The sequence below is a fragment of the Rhinopithecus roxellana genome, chromosome 2 (genome assembly GCF_007565055.1).
Source record: "Rhinopithecus roxellana isolate Shanxi Qingling chromosome 2, ASM756505v1, whole genome shotgun sequence".
NCBI lineage: Eukaryota > Metazoa > Chordata > Mammalia > Primates > Cercopithecidae > Rhinopithecus > Rhinopithecus roxellana.
In genome coordinates this window covers 40,072,403-40,092,710 of record NC_044550.1, presented here as the reverse complement: position 1 = coordinate 40,092,710, position 20,308 = coordinate 40,072,403, and the positions used below count along the sequence as shown (strand labels likewise).

The 20,308-nt window shown below is 34.8% G+C and overlaps 1 protein-coding gene across 1 annotated transcript; it reads left to right on the top strand.

The window, feature by feature from the left end:
* The first annotated feature begins 1,495 nt into the window (after positions 1–1,495).
* On the top strand, positions 1,496–19,997 carry ALB (albumin). Its single transcript, XM_010358998.1, has 15 exons — positions 1,496–1,663; positions 2,365–2,422; positions 3,555–3,687; positions 5,945–6,156; positions 6,707–6,839; positions 7,662–7,759; positions 9,342–9,471; positions 10,766–10,980; positions 12,412–12,544; positions 13,636–13,733; positions 14,923–15,061; positions 15,840–16,063; positions 17,267–17,399; positions 18,013–18,080; positions 19,832–19,997. The coding sequence occupies exons 1-14, from the start codon at positions 1,585–1,587 to the stop codon at positions 18,052–18,054; spliced, it is 1,827 nt and encodes a 608-aa protein (XP_010357300.1). The 5' UTR covers positions 1,496–1,584; the 3' UTR covers positions 18,055–18,080; positions 19,832–19,997.
* The last annotated feature ends 311 nt before the right edge of the window (positions 19,998–20,308 follow it).

The window sequence follows — 20,308 nt, the reverse complement described above, 5'->3', positions numbered from 1 at the left end:
TCAATGGAAATAATTCCACAGGCACACTTGTTTTATGTCTGTTCATCTGTAGTCAGAAAGACAAGTCTGGTATTTCCTTTCAGGAGTCCCTTGAGTCATTAAAAAAAAATCTTCCTATCTATCTATGTATCTATCTATCATCCATCTAGCTTTGATTTTTTCCTCTTCCGTGCTTTATTATTTAATTAGTACCTATTTCTGAAGAAGAAATAAAATGACATAAGATTATAGAAAATAATTTCTTTCATTGTAAGACTGAATAGAAACAATTTTCTTTCATTATAAGACTGAGTAGAATAAATAATGCTTTGTTAGTCTCTGTGCCTCTATGTGCCATGGAGAAATTTGACTGCTGGTTTTGACTGACTTGGTTATTTAAGTAAAATAACTGGCTTAGTACTAATTATTATTATGTAGTGTCAGAGAAGGTTGTTTTTCCTACTTGTTGAGCTCAGTAGTTCTTCATATTTTGAACGAAAGGGCAGAGGTAGGATAGCTTTTCCAAGGTAGAGATAAGAACCTTGGGTAGGGAAAGAAGATTTATGAAACATTGAAAAAATTATTCTTCCCTTGCTTTGTTTTTAGACATAATATTAAATTTATTTTGAAATGTAAAACAACATAAAAGAACATGTGATTTTCTACTTATTGAAAGAGAGAATTAAATATGAAACAGGGACAGAAAGAATCCTATGCCTGGTGAAGGTCAAGGATTCCCATAACCTACAGGGAATTTGGGGTCAGCCTGTCCCATTGTATATTATGGCAAAGATAATCGTCATCTCATTTGGGTCCATTTTCCTCTCCATCTCTCCTTAACTGAAAATCCCATGTGATATACCCACACTGAATCTAAATAGCCTATCTCAGGGCCTGAATCACATGTGGGCCACAGCAGGAATGGGAACATGGAATTTCTAAGTCCTATCTTACTTGTTATTGTTGCTATGTCTTTTTCTTAGTTTGTATCTGAGGCAACATCAGCTTTTTCAGACAGTATGGCTTCAGAATTGTAAAAAAGACACAGAAGCCCTAAAATATGTATGTATGTATAGGTATGTGTGCATGCATGAGCACTCATGTGTAAATTTTTCATTATAGATAAAAGCACACTTGGAATTAGCAATAGATGCAATTTGGGACTTAACTCTTTCAGTATGTCTTATTTCTAAGCAAAGTATTTAGTTTGGTTACGAATTACTAAACACTGAGAACTAAATTGCAAACACCGAGAACTAAAACGTTCAAATGGGAAATTACAGGTAAAGCCCATGGTAATGATGAAAAGATACAAATCATTTAAACTCTTATGTAAAATTTGATAAGATGTTTTACACAACTTTAATACATTGACAAGGTCTTGTGGAGAAAACAGTTCCAGATGGTAAATATACACAAGGGATTTAGTCAAACAATTTTTTGGCAAGAATATTATGAATTTTGTAATCTGTTGGGAGCCAATGAAATACAAAGATGAGTCTAGTTAATAATCTACAATTATTGGTTGAAGAAGTATATTAGTGCTAATTTCCCTCCGTTTGTCCTAGCTTTTCTCTTCTGTCAATCCCACAAGCCTTTGGCACAATGAAGTGGGTAACCTTTATTTCCCTTCTCTTTCTCTTTAGCTCGGCTTATTCCAGGGGTGTATTTCGTCGAGATGCACGTAAGAAATCCATTTTTCTATTGTTCAACTTTTATTCTATTTTCCTAGTAAAATAAAGTTTTAGTAAACTCTGCATCTTTAAATAATTATTTTGTCATTTATTTCTAAAATGGGATGGTATTTTGTATTTGTGAAATCTTACAAGGTTATCTTATTAATAAAATTAAACATCCTAGTTAAAATAAAAGGTCAGAATTGTTTAGTGGCTGTAATTTTCTTTTGCACACTAAGGAAAGTGCAAAGTAACTTAGAGTGACTTAAACTTCGCAGAACAGAGTTGAAGATTGAATGCGTAACTATCCCAAAGACCTATCCATTGCACTATGCTTTATTTAAAAATCACAAAACCTGTGCTGTTGATCTCATAAATAGAACTTGTATTTATATTTACTTTCATTTTAATCTGTCTTCTCAGTTGCTGTTCATATACACTAAAAGAGTATTAGATATTACCTAAGTTTGAATATAAAGCTATAAATATCTAATAATTTTAAAGATAGTATTCTTGGTCATTGAATTATTCTTCTGTTTAAAGGCAGAAGAAATAATTCACCATTATCCTGACTTTTTCTGTAGGAATCAGAGCCCAATATTTTGAAACAAATGCATAATCTAAGTCAAATGGAAAGAAATATAAAAAGTAACATTATTACTTCTTGTTTTCTTCAGTATTTAACAATTTTTTTTCTCCCCTTGCCCAGACAAGAGTGAGGTTGCCCATCGGTTTAAAGATTTGGGAGAAGAACATTTCAGAGGCTTGTAAGTTAAAATACCGATGAATCAAATTTAATGTTTCTAACAGTGTTGTTTATTATTCTAAAATGCTTCTATTTCCTTGTCATCAGGGTTCAGATTCTAAAACAGTGCTGTCTAGTAGAGTTTTCTGCATTGAGGAAGATATTCTATATCTGGACAATCCAATAAGGTAGTCACTGGTCACACGGCTATTGAGTACTTCAAATATGACAAGTGCAACTGAGAAACAAAAACTTAAATTGTATTTAATTGTAGTTAATTTGAATGTATATAGTGACATGTGGCTAATGGCTACTGTATTGGACAGTACAGCTCTGGAACTTGCTTGGTGGAAAGGACTTTAATATAGGTTTCCTTTGGTGGCTTACCCACTAAATCTTCTTTACATAGCAAACACTCCTGTGCTGAGTTGGGAATATTTAAATACTTTTTAATCTAGTAAAAAATGAGAAAATAGTTTGTTTTTAAAAAGTCTACCTAATCCTACAGGCTAATTAAAGAGATGTGTGGGGATCAGGTGCGGTGGTTCACACCTGTAATCCCAGCACTTTGGAAGGCTGATGCAGGAGGATTGTTTGAGCCCAGGAGTTCAAGACCAGCCCGGGCAAGTCTCTGAAAAAAAAAAAATTAGCCAGGCATGGTGGCACATGCCTGTAATCCTAGCTACCTAGGAGGCTGAGGTAGAAGGATCGCTTGGACCTGAGGGGTCAAGGCTACAGTGAGCCACGATTGTGCCACTGCACTCCAGCCTGGGTGACAGAGTGAGACCTTGTCTCAAAAAAGGAAAAGTGTGGGATTTGTTTTAGTTTTAAGTAATTCTAAGGATTTTAAAATGCCTAGTCTTGACAATTAGATCTATTTGGCATACAATTTGCTTGCTTGATCTGTGTGTGTGCATCTACTGACACACGCATGCATATAAACATCAGGGAACTACTATCCTCTTTGCCTAGGAAGCCACACATGCCTATCTAGGCCTCAGATCATACCTGATGTGAATAGGTTTTCTGGGTAATGGTGAAGAAGATGTATAAAATATAGAATGTATACCCATACATGATTTGTTCTCTAGCATAGCAATCTGTTACATATTAAAGTTTTATTATACTACATTTTTCTACATCCTTTGTTTCAGGGTGCTGGTTGCTTTTTCTCAGTATCTTCAGCAGTGTCCATTTGAAGAGCATGTAAAATTAGTGAATGAAGTAACTGAATTTGCAAAAACATGTGTTGCTGATGAGTCAGCTGAAAATTGTGACAAATCACTTGTAAGTACATTCTAATTTTGGAGATTCTTCCTGCTGTTTGAAGTAATCCCAAGCATTTCAAAGGAATTTTTTTTTTTTTTTTTAGTTTTCTCAATGATTATTAAATGTCCCGATTTGTAAGAAACACTCAAAAGTTGCTCATAGACTGAAAAGCCGTTGTTTCTTTTGGGATAGAGATGCTTTAGCTCTGCCCACAGTTTTAAAATCATTTCTTTATTGAGACCAAACACAACAGTCATGGTGTATTTAAATGGCAATTTGTCATTTGTAAACACCTCTTTTTTTTTTTTTAATTATTTATTTATTTATTTATTTATTTATTTATTTATTTTTATTATACTTTAAGTTCTAGGGTACATGTGCATAACGTGCAGGTTTGTTACATATGTGTACTTATGCCATGTTGGTGTGCTGCACCCATCAACTCGTCAGCACCCATCAATTCATCATTTATATCATGTATAACTCCCCAATGCAGTCCCTCCCTCCTCCCCCCTCCCCATAATAGGCCCCAGTGCGTGATGTTCCCCTTCCCGAGTCCAAGCGATCTCATTGTTCAGTTCCCACCTATGAGTGAGAACATGCGGTGTTTGGTTTTCTGTTCTTGTGATAGTTTGCTAAGAATGACGGTTTCCAGCTGCATCCATGTCCCTACAAAGGACGCAAACTCATCCTTTTTTATGGTTGCATAAACACCTCTTTTTAAAATTTGAGGTTTGGTTTCCTTTTGTAGAGGCTAATAGGGATATGATAGCATGTATTATTTATTTATTTATCTTATTTTATTATGGTAAGAACCCTTAATGTGAGATCTACCCCCTTATATTTTTAAGTGTACCATCCGTTATTGTTAACTATGGGTACACTGTTGTACAGCTTCCTCATCTTACTTTATTAAAACTTTGTGTCCATTGATTAGTAACCCCTCATTTCCTCCTCCCCCAGCCACTGGAAACCATCATTATATTCTTTGATTCTATAGATTTGACTATTTTAGCTACCTCATATAAGTGATATCATGTACTGTTTATCTTTTTGTGACTGACTTATTTCCCTTAGCATAATGCATTCAAAGTCCAACCATGTTGTTGCCTATTGCAGAATTTCCTTCTTTTCAAGACTGAATAATATTCCAGTGCATTTGTGTACCACATTTTCTTTATCTAGTAATGTGTAGATGGACATTTATGTTGGTTTTCTACATCTTGACTATTATGAATAGTGTGGCAATGAACACAGGAGAGCTACTATCTGTTAGAGATGATAGCATAGTTTTTATCATCAGAAAACACCAACTGATTTCTATGCTAATTTTGTTACCTGGGTGGAATCATAATACAGCTATATATTCCTCATTTTAGATATCTCTGTATTTTTACATATAATAAAAAAGCAGAATACTTAGTCATGTTGAAGAACTTTAAATTTTTAGTATTTCCAGATCAATCTTCAAAACAAGAACAGGTTTATCTTTCTCTTACCACTCAGTCTATATATACTTATTGTGGGCAAGGTGAGTTTTTATCACTGGAGCCTTTCCCCTTCTTATTATGTACCTCTCCCTCATAGCAGAGTCAGGACTTTAACTTTACACAATACTATGGCGCTACATAAGAATTCTTAAAAATACATAAAAAAATTGATAAATTCTGTCTAGAGTAGTATATTTTCCCTGGGGTTACAGTTACTTTCATAATAAAAATTAGAGATAAGGAAAGGACTCATTTATTGGAAAGTGATTTTAGATAGCATTTCTAGAAGAAAAATGTCTACATCTTAATAGTCACTTAATATATGATAGATTGTGTTACTCCTCAGTTTTCAACAGCATATACTAAAAAATGGCCCTCTAGAAAGGGGGCAGATGAGATGAGAAACTATCTGAATGTTTTTCTGCCCTAGGTGAATTCACATGCTGCTTAGAAGCTTATTTTCCCTTGATTTCTGTTACAATGATTGCTCTTACCCTTTAGCTTTAGGTTTTGAAATAGGAGTCATATAACTTTCCTTAAAGCTATTGACTGTCTTTTTGCCCTGTTTTATTCACCATAGTTATAGTGTGACAGTTAATTCTTATGAAAATTATATAGAGATGGTTAAATCATCGGAAACTCTAAACCTGGTTTGGGAGGAGAAGTGGATTTTTAAATAATTTCATCACCAAGCTTAGCCAGTATATTAAATTCTTCCTACTGTTCTTTGGCTATAAAGAAAAAAGATATTGCCCAGCAACTGAAACCTGCTTTCTTCCATTTAGCATACTCTGTTTGGAGACAAATTATGCACAGTCGCAACTCTTCGTGAAACCTATGGTGAAATGGCTGACTGCTGTGCAAAACAAGAACCTGAGAGAAATGAATGCTTCCTGCAACACAAAGATGACAATCCAAACCTCCCCCCATTGGTGAGACCAGAGGCTGATGTGATGTGCACTGCCTTTCATGACAATGAAGCGACATTTTTGAAAAAGTAAGTAATCGGATGTTTATACTTCAAAATTAAAAAGCATGGAGCAACTCCATAGGCCAACACTCTATAAAAATTACCATAACAAAAATATTTTCAACATTAAGACTTGGAAGTTTTGTTATGATGATTTTTTAGAGAAGTAGTATTTGATACCCCAAAATTCTACACAGCAAAAAATATGATCAAATATATTTTGAAGTTTATCAAAACAGGATACAATCTTTCTGAAAAATTTAAGATAGACATATTTAATGTATTATGAAGATATGTATATATAGTTGTCATAATTGATTTCGTTTTAGTCAGCAACATTATATTGCCAAAATTTAACCATTTAGGCGCACACACACACACACGCACACATAAACTTAACCCTTTTTTCCACAGACTTAAAGAATGTCAAAGACAAGACCATCATGTGCAAATTGAGCTTAACTGGTTAATTAGATATATTTGGATTTTGGAGGTTCTGTGGAGAATGTCAATCACAATTATTTCTGTAATACTGTCTGCAATATAAAAGTGACTGTTTTTCTTTTTCAAAATTTAGATACTTATATGAAGTTGCCAGAAGACATCCTTACTTTTATGCCCCAGAACTCCTTTTCTTTGCTGCAAGGTATAAAGCTGCTTTAACAGAATGTTGCCAAGCTGCTGATAAAGCTGCCTGCCTCTTTCCAAAGGTATTGTGCGAAAGAAGAGAAAAAAGGAGTTCATAATCCAACCTGATTTTGTCCATTTTGTGGCTAGATTTTGGGAAACTGAGTGTCTGATATAAACTTCCCGACATGGCCAAAAAAGCCTTCCTCTTATCTCTCTTGAAAATCTTTCATCTTTGAAGGCCTACACTCTCATTTCGTCTTTTAAGATTTGCCAATGATGATCTGACAGAAGTAGTCACTGTGCATATGTTTAAACATTTCACCACTTTTTATGGCAGTGATCACTATAGTGAAATACTGAAACTTATTTGTCAAATTGCACAGCAAGGGGCCACAGTTCTTGTTTGTCTTTTCATGATCATTTTTATTAGGGAGGGAATTCAAAGTAGAGAATTTTAGTGCATCTAGAGCCCTGAGTTCATGCATTCATTCCATAAATATATATAATGGAATGCTTTATTTTCTTTTCTGAGGAGTTTACTGATGTTGGTGGAGGAGAGACTGAAATGAATTATACACAAAATTTAAAAATTAGCAAAATTGCAGTCCCTGGGATATTAGTGTACTCTTTCTCTGACTTTTCTCCCACTTTTAAGACTCTTTTCCCCGGCAATGTTTCCAGTTGGTTTCTAACTGCGTAGGGAATTCCGCTGTGACCAGAATGATCCAATGATCTTTCCTTTTCTTACAGAGCAAAATCGTTATTCACCGAAAGGAGTACTTGGGAATTTAGGAATAAATTATGTCTTCAAAATTTAATTTGACAGTTTCATCTGAGCTTATGGAGGGGTGTTTTATGTAGAATTTTTCTTCTAATTTTCACCAAATTATTCCTTTTTGTAGCTTGATGAACTTCGGGAAGAAGGGAAGGCTTCGTCTGCCAAACAGAGACTCAAGTGTGCCAGTCTCCAAAAATTCGGAGACAGAGCTTTCAAAGCATGGTAAATATTTTTGAACATAGTTAGCATCTTTATAATGATGTAAATGATAATGCTTCAGTGACAAAATTGTACATTTTTATGCATTTTGCAAAGTGCTGTCAAATACATTTCTTTGGTTGTCTAAAAGGTAAAACTCTAATAGAGGTAAAAATCAAATATCGATGACAATTTGACATTATTTTTAATCTTTTCTAAATAGTCAAATAATTTAGAGGATACTGTCCTTTTTGTCCTAAAAAAAGGGGACAGATATTTAAATTCTATTTATTTATGAAAACTTGGACTCTTATTCTAATGGTTCATTATTTTTATAGAGCTGTAGGCATGGTTCTTTATTTCATTTTTTAAAGTTATTTTTAATTTTTGTGGATACATAGTAGGTATACATATTTATGGGGTATATGAGATATTTTGATACAAGTATACAACATATATAATCCCTTTATTTAATTTTATCTTCCCCCCAATGATCTAAAACTATTTGCTTGTCCTTTTATGTCTTATAGTTAAATTCAGTCACCAACTAAGCTGAAGTTACTTCTTATTTTTGCATAACTCCAGCTCTGATCTTCATCTCATGTTTTTGCCTGAGCCTCTGTTTTCATATCACTTAGTTGGTTCTGGGAGCATACTTTAATAGCCATGTCAAGAAAAATACTAGCTGCCCCCTCACCCTCACTCCTTACCTGTTAGTCAACAGCAAATCAACACAACAGGAGATAAAATGAAAATAACAGACGTTATGCATGCTGTCTAGAAACTGTCAATTGAACTGTATTTGCTCTTCATTCCTACCATCTACACCACCAAAATCAAACAAATTTATAAACAAAACAACCCCAACATAAAATTATACACAGATAAACAGGCTATGATTGATTTTTGGGAAAGAAGTCTTCTTTACCCGATTTTGGCAACTGTGAAATGACTAGAGAATGAAGAAAATTAGACGTTTACATCTTGTCATAGAGTTTGAAGATAGTGCTGGATCTTTCTTTTTATAAGTATGATCAATAAAAACTCCCTCATTCTGTAGAAGTTATAGGATTTCTTTTCTAAGAGACCTTTAGAAGTCAGAAAGAATGTATTTCAATTGAGAAAAAAGATAATTGTAGTTTGTGTAGTACTTCCTAGATTATAAAATGCTTTTGTATGTATTATCTAATTTAATCCTCAAAAGAATTCTTCAATTTAGCATGTTGTCATGGCACTGCAGAGGCTAAAGCTCAGAGAGGCTGAGCCCTCTGCTAACAAGTCCTGCTGCTAACAAGTGATAAAGCCAGAGCTGGAAGTCACATCTGGACACCAAACCTGATGCTTCTCAGCCTGTTACCCCTTTTAGAGTTCCTTTTTTATTTCTGCTTTTATGACTTACTAGATTTCTACCCACCACACACACTCTTAAATGGATGATTCTGCCCTAAGTAAAAATGATTACCGTTTGGTTCAGAACTAGAACTAATGAATTTTAAAAATTATTTCTGTATGTTCATTTTGAATTTTCGTTTGAGAAATAGTATTTGCAATATTCATATAAAATATTGCATGATAATACCATTTTGATTGGCGATTTTCTTTTTAGGGCAGTAGCTCGCCTGAGCCAGAGATTTCCCAAAGCTGAGTTTGCAGAAGTTTCCAAGTTAGTGACAGATCTTACCAAAGTCCACAAGGAATGCTGCCATGGAGATCTGCTTGAATGTGCTGATGACAGGGTAAAGAGTCATCGATATGCTCTTTGGTGGCTTGCAAGCTCAAGTTGGTAGAATGGATGTGTTTGGTATCATTAGTGACAGCTGACAGTGGGTTGAGATTGTCTTCTGTGCTTTTGTCTGCCCTATCTTCAATCTTTCCCTGCCTATGGTGGTGATACCTTTCTGTTTTTAACCTGGCTATCAATTACCTGATAAACCCATTCACTGATTTGTAACTCCTTTCACTCATGCTCTAATTGTAAATAAAGGCTTAAACTGAAGTAGAACAGTTACAAGGTTCTACTTGGTAGAACATCTGCAAGGTAGATGTCTAAGAAGATTTTTTTTTTTCTTTTCTTGAGACAGAGTTTCACTCTTGTTGCCCAGGCTGGAGTGCAATGGTGTGATCGTGGCTCAGCACAACCTCTGCCTCCCGGGTTCAAGTGATTCTCATGCCTCAGCCTCCCAAGTAACTGGGATTACATGCATGCGCCACCATGCCTGGCTAATTTTATATTTTAGTAGAAGCAGGGTTTCACCATGTTGTCCAGGCTGATCTCGAACTCCTGACCTCAGGTGATCCACCGCCTCGGCCTCCCAAAGTGCTGGGATTACAGGCATGAGCCATCGTACTCGGCCTAAGAAGATTTTTTGAGGGAGGTAGGTGGACTTGGAGAAGGTCACTACTTGAAGAGATTTTTGGAAACGGCGTATTTTTCTTCTCTATATTCCTTCCCTTAATTAACTGTCTTTGTTAGACATGCAAATATTTGGAATGATATCTCTTTTTTCCAAACTTATAATATTTTCTTTCTCCCTTTCTTCAAGATTAAACTTGTGGGCAAATACTAGAATCCTAATCTCTCGTGGCACTTTCTGAAAAATTTAAGGCAGCTATTTTATGTATGTAAGCAGGGACTATGACTATGATCTTGACTCATTTTTAAAAAATCTTCCATATTTTATTTGGTTATTTGGTTTCAAAAGGCCTGCACTTAATTTTGGGGGGATTATTTGGAAAAACAGCATTGAGTTTTAATGAAAAAAACTTAAAAGCCCTAACAGTCGAAACATAAAATTAATAAATAACTGAGCTGAACACCTGCTACTGATCAGTCTATTTTAATCAAGTGAGAATGTTTTTGTAGTCCTATCTACATCTCCAGGTTTAGGAGCAAACAGAGTATGTTCATAGAAGGCACATGTGTATGGTCTTAGAATACAATGAATATGTTCTGCCAATTTAATAAAGGTCTGAGGAGAAAGTATAGCAATGTCAATTCGTGTTGAACAATTTCCACCAACTTACTTATAGGCGAACCTTGCCAAGTATCTGTGTGAAAATCAAGATTCAGTCTCCAGTAAACTGAAGGAATGCTGTGAAAAACCTCTGTTGGAAAAATCTCACTGCCTTGCCGAAGTGGAAAATGATGAGATGCCTGCTGACTTGCCTTCATTAGCTGCTGATTTTGTTGAGAGTAAGGATGTTTGCAAAAACTATGCTGAGGCAAAGGATGTCTTCCTGGGCATGTAAGTAGATAAGAAATTATTCTTTTATAGCTTTGGTATGACCTCACAACTTAGGAAGTAGTCTAGGCTTTTCTGTGGAATTGCTACAATTTCCCTGCTGCCCAAAATGTTTCTTCATCCTTCCCTTTCCCAGCCTTTAACAATTTTTGAAATAGTTAATTAGTCAAATACATTATTGTAAAATAATATATGCTCATGGCAAAAGCTCAACATTCCTTACTCCTTAGGGATATTTCTGAAAATACCTCTAGAAACATTTTGGGTATATATAAATTATGTATGCTTCATTCATTCATTCCAGGTGTATTTCTTGAACATCTATAATATGTGTGTGACTACGTATTGCCTGTCTATCTAACTAATCTAATCTAATCCAGTCTATCTATCTAATCTATACAATGGTAGCAAAGAAGTATAAAAAGAAATATAGAGTCTGACACCAGGTGCTTTATATTTGGTGAAAAGACCAGAAGTTCACTATAATGGCAATATGGTATACAACTCAATTACAAAATAAACGTTTATATATTGTCACAAAGTGTGGTGATAAAGTTTGCATTTTTGTTGTTGGATTATGATAACATCCTATGCACTAAATAATATTTCATAAAATTATGTACCTTACAAGATTTTACTCATACAGAGAAGAAACAGAGTATTTTAAGAACATATCTCTACCCATCTATCAAAATCCTTTTGAGATGTAGTTTAAATCAAACAAAATATTAATAAAAATAACAGGTATCATTCATCAAAGACTTCATACGTGCCAAGCAGTGTGTGCTTTGTGTAGATTATGTCATGTAGTTCTCATAATCCACCTTCTGGGACAGATAACATTTTTTTTTTTTTTTTTTTTTGAGACAGAGTTTTCCTCTTGTTGCCCAGGCTGGAGTGCAATGGTGCCATCTTGGCTCACCGCAACCTCCACCTCCCAGGCTCAAGTGATTCTCCTGCCTTAGCCTCCCGAGTAGCTAGGATTACAGGCGCACACCACCATGCCTAGCTAATTTTGTATTTTTAGTAGAGACAGGGTTTCACCATGCTGGTCAGGCTGGTCTAAAACTCCTGACATCAGGTGATTTGCCTGCCTCAGCCTCCTGAAGTGCTGGGACTACAAGTGTGAACCACGGCGCCCAGCCGACAAATACTATTGTTATCTTGTTATCTCCATTCTACCAAGAAGGAGACGAAGGCTCTGATCATTTAAATAAGTTGCCTAAGGTGATGCAGTAATATAAATGGCAAAGCTAGGAATTGAGCCCTGGTAACTTTAACTCTGGACCACAAGTCCTTAGCTACTAAGCTTTACTGCATGGGGTTTAGTCAAATTAAGACTTTTGGAATATGAGTTACTTTTGAGGTTAGCTTTGTGATTTTTTTTGGTGCTCATTTGTCCAACAAAGTCTATTTTATTTTCATCTTAATTAGGTTTTTGTATGAATATTCAAGAAGGCATCCTGATTACTCTGTCGTGCTGCTGCTGAGACTTGCCAAGGCATACGAAGCCACTCTAGAGAAGTGCTGTGCCACTGCAGATCCTCATGAATGCTATGCCAAAGTGGTAGGTTTATTGTTGGGAAAAAAGTTGCTCTTTGACTGATGATTCCAATAATGAGAAAGAAAAATAATGCAAGAATGTAAAATGATATACAGTGCAATTTAGATCTTTTCTTGAGATGGTTTCAATTCTGCAATCTTAAACATGATAGAAAAAGTAGCCTTAGAATGATTAACAGAATTTAGACTAGTCTAGAATAGAAAGATCTGAGTAGAGCAATCTCTGTGAAATTTTGATCTTTTTTTCTCTTTTTCACAATCCTGAGAACAAAATAACTTAAAGTAAATTTAACTGTTAATTGGAAGATATTTAACTTAGATGTAAAGTGAGTTAACCCGATCCCAGGACTAATCAAGTACTATAATTAGTATTTTCAGGCAAATTATAGAACCTGTCCCTTCAGAAGATTTTCAAATCTTTTTGAGAATGTTTAGGAGTAGTTCTACAGGAAATTAAGTTAGGAGAGGAAATCTGTTCTGGAGGACTTTTAGGGTTCCCACTAGCATATGTACCGGTTTCCAAACTATTCAGAATCAGAGGAAACTCATTTTTTCCTCTATCAAGAAGCTACTATATGCCAGGCACCATGCATGACCAATAACCAAAGTAAAATCTCTCATTTTGGAGAGCCCAGAATCTAACTAGAAAGGCGAATTAATAATAATGATATGTATAATCATAGCCATAACTTATTAAACTTTTATTACACGCAAGGCACTATTTAATTTTATCAGCTTAACTGGTTTACAGAGCAGGTCTATGAGATGAGTACCATCTTTGCCCTCTTTTAGGGATAAGGATTCTGAAATGTGGAGATGCTAAGTAAAATTGCACAACTGAAGAATGAGTTAGATAACTTGGCTCAAATACTGGTCATTGAACTCCAGAGCCTGAATATTCTTAGCCACTTACATGATGCAAGCTCACCAAATAAATCGTTTGAATGTAATGTGACAGAGTGGCATTGATATTCATCTGTTTGTGTGGCTTTGAGTAGAAAGGAGAAAGGATATCATTCTGACCGGAAGGGTGAAAAACAACCTGCATCTGATCCTCAGGCATAATACTATCAACACAATTCTTCTATGTTTCAGCTTGATGAATTTCAACCTCTTGTGGAAGAGCCTCAGAATTTAGTCAAACAAAATTGTGAACTTTTTGAGCAACTTGGAGAATACAAATTCCAGAATGCGTAAGTAATTTTTATTGACTGATTTTTGATCAATTTGTAATTATTTAAGACTTAATATATGAGCCACCTAGCATAAAACTTCTAAGAATGAAAATACTTTACATATTTCTGATCACTCTGTCTCAGGAAAGATAGGAGAGGAGAGATAAAATAGTTGATGGGGTAGAGAGGCCTATATTTGAATGTAGTCTAAAAATTGTTCTCTTAAGACTGGAAGTATGTAGACTGGGAGGGTAAATACGAAATCTTGGTATATCGAACTGAGGATGTCCCTTGAAGGTTAAGAACTAGTTAATGGGCAACTAGAACATGGCAATATTTTGTAGAGCAGGAAGTAGTAGGCCTTGAATAGCAGTCGCTCAAAAAGTAATATGTAAGCTGAACACAAAATGTAATGAATGAATTTAGATTCATATTTGAATATTAAATTCAGGTTGTTTGGGAGATGCACCTAGTCTTTGATGGTTAAACCTTGTGTTTCTGTGGAATTTCCCTCCATGGAAGAGACAGAGACAGAATGGCTTGTGGACTAATGTCCCAATTCAATAGAACCTTATCTATGAAGGTTCAAAACAAGAAGAGATATATTGTACAGTAGATATTTATTGTGTGGCTCATACACATAGTGCTCTTCTGATTATTGGTTTTAGGGATAATAACAGTGAACAAGACATAGTTTCTTTCCTCAAGTAGATTACAGTCATACATTGACTTTTAATGGTGACTGGCATTCTTAATACATGATTATTATATATTAGGTACCATGTCAGATTAATTATAATACTTTACTACTTTTAATTTAACCCTTGAACTATCCTTATTGAGTCAGATATATTTCCTTCCATTTTCTACTTGTATCTTTCAAGTTTAGCACATGCTGATATATATGAAGCTCTCTCCAGGTTTTATTGACAGAAGAAATTATTAAATTTATTAATGTCACTGAAGTAGGTAACTCACTTTCCCAAGATTATACAAGTAGTACAGGTGGAACTCAAAGCCAGGTTTGACTAGTTGTTCAGGAGTCAGTTTTCTCCCCTCCACTAACCCACTACTCTGCAGATGGAGATAATATAATGAATGGAATATAGGAACATCTTAGTTGATTCCGGCCAAGTGTTCTCTGTTTTATCTACTATGCTAGACAGTTTCTTGCCTTGCTGAAAACACATGGACTTCTTTTTTTCAGGCTATTAGTTCGTTACACCCAGAAAGTACCCCAAGTGTCAACTCCAACTCTTGTAGAGGTCGCAAGAAACCTAGGAAAAGTGGGCAGCAAATGTTGTAAACTTCCTGAAGCAAAAAGAATGCCCTGTGCAGAAGACTATGTGAGTCTTTTAAAAATATAATAAATTAATAATGAAAAAATTTTACCTTTAGATATTGATAATGCTAGCTTTCAAAAGCAGAAGGGAGTAATGTGTGTGTGCATATTTGTGTGCGTGTGTGTGCATGTATGCATGTGTATTTGTGATATTGGCAGCCAGGGTCCCAAAGATTATATATATATAGATATATATTTTAGATTATATATATTTTATATATAATAATATACAAAGTATATATGTATATAGATTTATTACATATAATAATATATAATGTATATATTATTATATATTACCAAGACATTATATATATTAATTAGTTATTAATAATATATAATATTGCATACTATTATATATTATTTTTAATATAATTAATAATATATTAATATATTATTATTATATAGTAAGTATATAATTAATTATATATTAATTAATATGTTAAGGCAATACATTGTTATATAAACTAATTAATAATATTATGTATTAATAATATATAAATAATATATATTATATAATAAATATGTATATTTGTTATATATATACATATATATATATTTTTTGAGACGGAGTCTGGCTCTGTTGCCCAGGCTGGAGTTCAGTGGTGCCATCTCCGCTCACTGCAACTTCTGCCTCCTGGGTTCAAGCAATTCTCCTGCCTCACTCTCCCGAGTAGCTGGGACTACAGGCACGTGTCACCATACCCAGCTAATTTTTTTTATTTTTAGTAGAAAATTTTCAGCTTCGCCTCTTTTGAATTTCTGCTCTCCTGCCTGTTCTTTAGCTGTCCGTGGTCCTGAACCGGTTATGTGTGTTGCATGAGAAAACGCCAGTAAGTGAGAAAGTCACCAAATGCTGCACGGAATCCTTGGTGAACAGGCGACCATGCTTTTCTGCTCTGGAACTCGATGAAGCATATGTTCCCAAAGCGTTTAATGCTGAAACATTCACCTTCCATGCAGATATGTGCACACTTTCTGAGAAGGAGAAACAAGTCAAGAAACAAACGTGAGGAGTATTTCATTACTGCACGTGTTTATAGTCTTCATAGCAAGAACTGTCAGTTCAAATTAGCAACATTTTCCTGAAGTAGTGATTATATTTCTTAGAGGAAAGTATTGGAGTGTTGCCCTTATTATGCTGATAAAAGTACCCAGAATGAAATGAATAACTTTTTAAAGACAAAATCCTCTGTTATAATATTGCTAAAATTATTCAGAGTAATATTGTGGATTAAAGCCACAGTAGAATAACATCTTAGGCCATGTTCAGTAGAAAAAGATAAACAATTAACTGATAAATTTGTGCACATGGCAAATTAGTTAGTAGGAACCATGGGATAATTTATTTCTAGATGTAAATAATTATTTTAAGTTTGCGCTATGGTGGGCCCACATATGAAATAAACCCCCAAGTTGTGACTTTTGAGAATGAGACTTGGATTAAAAAGCATCTAGAAATTCAAGCCCTGAAGCTCAACTCCCTATTGCTATCACAGGGGTTATAATTGCATGAAATTTAGCTATGGAAAGTTACTGTTATCTCTTGTGGGCTATAATCATGGTCTAGGCTTAAGAGTAATACTGCAAAACCTGTCATGCCCACACAAATCTCTCCCTGGCATTGTTGTCTTTGCAGATGTCAATGAAAGAGAACCGGCAGCTCCCATGAGTTTGGATAGCCTTATTTTCTATAGCCTCCCCACTATTAGCTTTGAATGGAGCGAAGTTTAAGGACTAACTATAAAGATTCTCATCTTTATAGATGAGAAAAATTTTAAATGAAGTCCAAGATAATTATGTTTTTAAGGATCATTTTTAGCTCTTAAGTAGCTATAAAACTCAATATGACATAATGTGGCACTTCCAAAATGTGAATAATATATAATTGCAATGACATACTCTTTCCAGAGATTTACTGAAAAGAGATTTGTTGACACTACATAATGTGATGAGTGGTTTATACAAATTATTTCAGTTGATCTTCCCACCAACTCCATGAAGGTGGATTTTATTATCCTCATCATGCAGATGAGAATATTGAGACTTACAGTGGTATGCCTGAGCCCCAAACTACTCAGAGTTGCCTGGCTCCAAAATTTATAATCTTAAATGATGGGACTACCATCCTTACTATCTCAATTTTTCTTATATGTGAGTAATGTTTTTCTGTTTTTTTTTTTTCTTTTTCTTTTTTTCCATTCAAACTCAGTGCACTTGTTGAGCTCGTGAAACACAAGCCTAAGGCAACAAAAGAGCAACTGAAAGCTGTTATGGAGGATTTCGCAGCTTTTGTAGAGAAGTGCTGCAAGGCTGACGATAAGGAGGCCTGCTTTGCCGAGGAGGTACTACAGTTTTCTTCATTTTAATATGTCCAGTATTCATTTTTGCATGTTTGGTTAAGCTACGGCTTAGGGATTTATATATCAAAGGAGACTTTGTACATGTGAGACAGGGATCTTATTTTACAAACAATTGTCTTACAAAATGAATAAAATAGCACTTTGTTTTTATCTCCTGCTCTATTGTGCCATACTATTAAATGTTTATAATGCCTGTTCTGTTCCAAATTTGTGATGCTTATGAATATTAATAGGAATATTTGTAAGGCCTAAAATATTTTGATTATGAAATCAAAACATTAATTTATTTAAACATTTTCATGAAAAGTGGTGGTTTGTGGTTGAGTTGATTTTATAGGCTAGTGGGAGAATTTACATTCAAATGTCTAAATCACTTAAAATTGCCCCTTATGGCCTGACAGTATCTTTTTTTAATTCCTTTGGGGACAACTATGTTCGTGAGCTTCCGTCCAGAGATTATAGTAGTAAATTGGAATTAAAGGATATGATGCACATGAAATCACTTTGCAATCATCAATGGGTTCATAAATGTTAATTTTGTATCCTAATAGTAATGCTAATATTTTCCTAACATCTGTCATGTCTTTGTATTCAGGGTCCAAAATTTGTTGCTGCAAGTCAAGCTGCCTTAGCCTAAAAACATCACAATTAAGAGCATCTCGGGTAACTATATTTTGAATTTTTTTAAAAAGTAACTATAATAGTTATTATTAAAATAGCAAAGATTGACTGACCATTTCCAAGAGTCATACAGACCAGCACCAACCACTATTCTAAACTATTTATATATGTACATATTAGCTTTTAAAATTCTCAAAATAGTTACTGAGTTGGGAATCACTATTATTTCTATTTTGTAGATGAGAAAATGAAGATAAACATCAAAGCATAGGTTAAATAATTTTCCAAAGGGTCAAAATTCAAAATTCAAACCAAAGTTTCAGTGTTGCCCATCGTCCTATTTTGACTTATATGATGTGGTACACAGAGCCATCCAAGTAAGTGATGGCTCAGCAGGAGAATACTCTAGGAATTAGACTGAACCATATGAAAGAGCGCTTTATAGGGCAAAAACACTTGAATATCAATGATTTCACATGGTTCAACCTAATAGTTCAACTCATCCTTTCCTTTGGAGAATATGATGGGTCTACGTTCTGTGAACTTTATAGTGAACAATCTGCTATTACATTTCCAATTTGTCAACATGCTGAACTTTAATAGGACTTATCTTCTTATGACAAAAGGGCCCTACTTTAAAATGTAGATCTTTGAACATAAACCTGTTTTACCCACTTTGTTTATAATATTTTGGGAGAATTGAAAAACAGAATAACAACAAAACATGTTTTTGTTAAAAATAAGTTATTCAACTACTTTAAAAAAAATAGAGATCGGGGGGTGGGGTGGTATCTCTCTATGTTGCCCAGGCTGGTCTCAAACTCCTGGGCTCAAGCAATCCTCCCACCTCAGCCCCACCCAAAAAGTTCTGGGATTACAGGTGTGAGCCACCACGCTTGGCTTCAACTACTTTTTAAATATGAATTATTTTCATATTTTCCAATTTGACTGTGATGTCTATTCCACTACTATGATTTAACTTCCTCTTTGCCCATGTGATAATACCTGCATATTATGCATTCAGGCAAGAAAGAAACTTTGAATCTCCACAAATTAGGTCATGTGAAAATGTGACTTGTTTTGGTGCTCAGTGGAAAGATTTTCTTCATAAGGTTCTAACTTTGAGAAGATACGTTTTTGGCCAGGCGCGGTGGGTCACGCCTGTAATCCCAGCCTTGGGGAGGCCGAGGCAGGTGGATCATGAGGTGAAGAGATCTAGACTATCCTGGCCAACATGGTGAAACCCTGTCTCTACTAAAAATACAAAAATTAGCCGGCCGTGGTGGCACACACCTGTAGGCCCAGCTACTTAGGAGGCTGAAGGAGGAGAATCGCTTGAACCCAGGAGGCAGAGGTTGCATTGAGCCGAGATTGCACCACTGCACTCCAGCCTGAAGACAAAGTGAGACTCTGTCTCAAAAAAAAAAAAAAAAAAAAAAAAAATAGAGAAGATATGATTTTGCTTGTAATAACTTAGATGAGAAGTAGGAGTTGAGTAAATAACTCCAAGGAGTGATGATGAAAAGCCTCTGACTTTGAAGCTTGAGGAGTCTGATGGCACCAATAGTGTTCCCTTTCACCAATGATGAAAAAAGAACTTAACAACATTTATTGGTGTGTCCCCTTGCCTACCCCCACAGAAAGAAAATTCAGCAGCCATAAGTCTAAGGCAGGCTTAACTTGTTTTCACTTATTGCAGAAAGATGATCTAAGTAATTTGGCATTTATTTTAATAGATTTGAAAAACACATGCCATTTTACAAATAAGATATATTTGTCCTTTTGTTTTCCAGCCTACCATGAGAACAAGAGAAATAAAATGAAGATCAAAAGCTTATTCATCTGTTTTTCTTTTTCATTGGTATAAAGCCAACACCCTGTCTAAAAAACCATAAATTTCTTTAATCATTTTGCCTCTTTTCTCTGTGCTTCAATTAATAAAAAATGGAAAGAATCTAATAGAGTGGTCCAGCACTGTTATTTTTCAAAGGTGTGTTGCTATCCTGAAAATTCTGTATGTTCTGTGGAAGTTCCAGTGCTCTCTCTTACTCCACTTCAGCAGAGGATTTCTAGTTTCTTGTGGGCTAATTAAATAAAACTTTAATACTCTTCTAAGTTATGGATTATGAACATTCAAAATAATATTTTGACATTATGATAATTCTGAATAAAAGAGCAAAAAGTATAAGTAAGGAATATAAAACATGCCTTTTACCTTAGAAAAAACAATTCTAAAATTCATATGGAATCAAAAAAGAGTCTGTAGAGCC

What these genes read in the sequence shown, in the direction of transcription:
- ALB (XM_010358998.1), top strand. Translation starts at nt 1,585, where the DNA reads ATGAAGTGGGTAACCTTTATTTCCCTTCTCTTTCTCTTTAGCTCGGCT. An exon ending in TGTATTTCGTCGAGATGCAC is followed by an intron (nt 1,664 to 2,364) that starts GTAAGAAATCCA and finishes CCCCTTGCCCAG; the next exon opens with ACAAGAGTGAGGTTGCCCAT. An exon ending in ATGAATGCTATGCCAAAGTG is followed by an intron (nt 12,545 to 13,635) that starts GTAGGTTTATTG and finishes TCTATGTTTCAG; the next exon opens with CTTGATGAATTTCAACCTCT.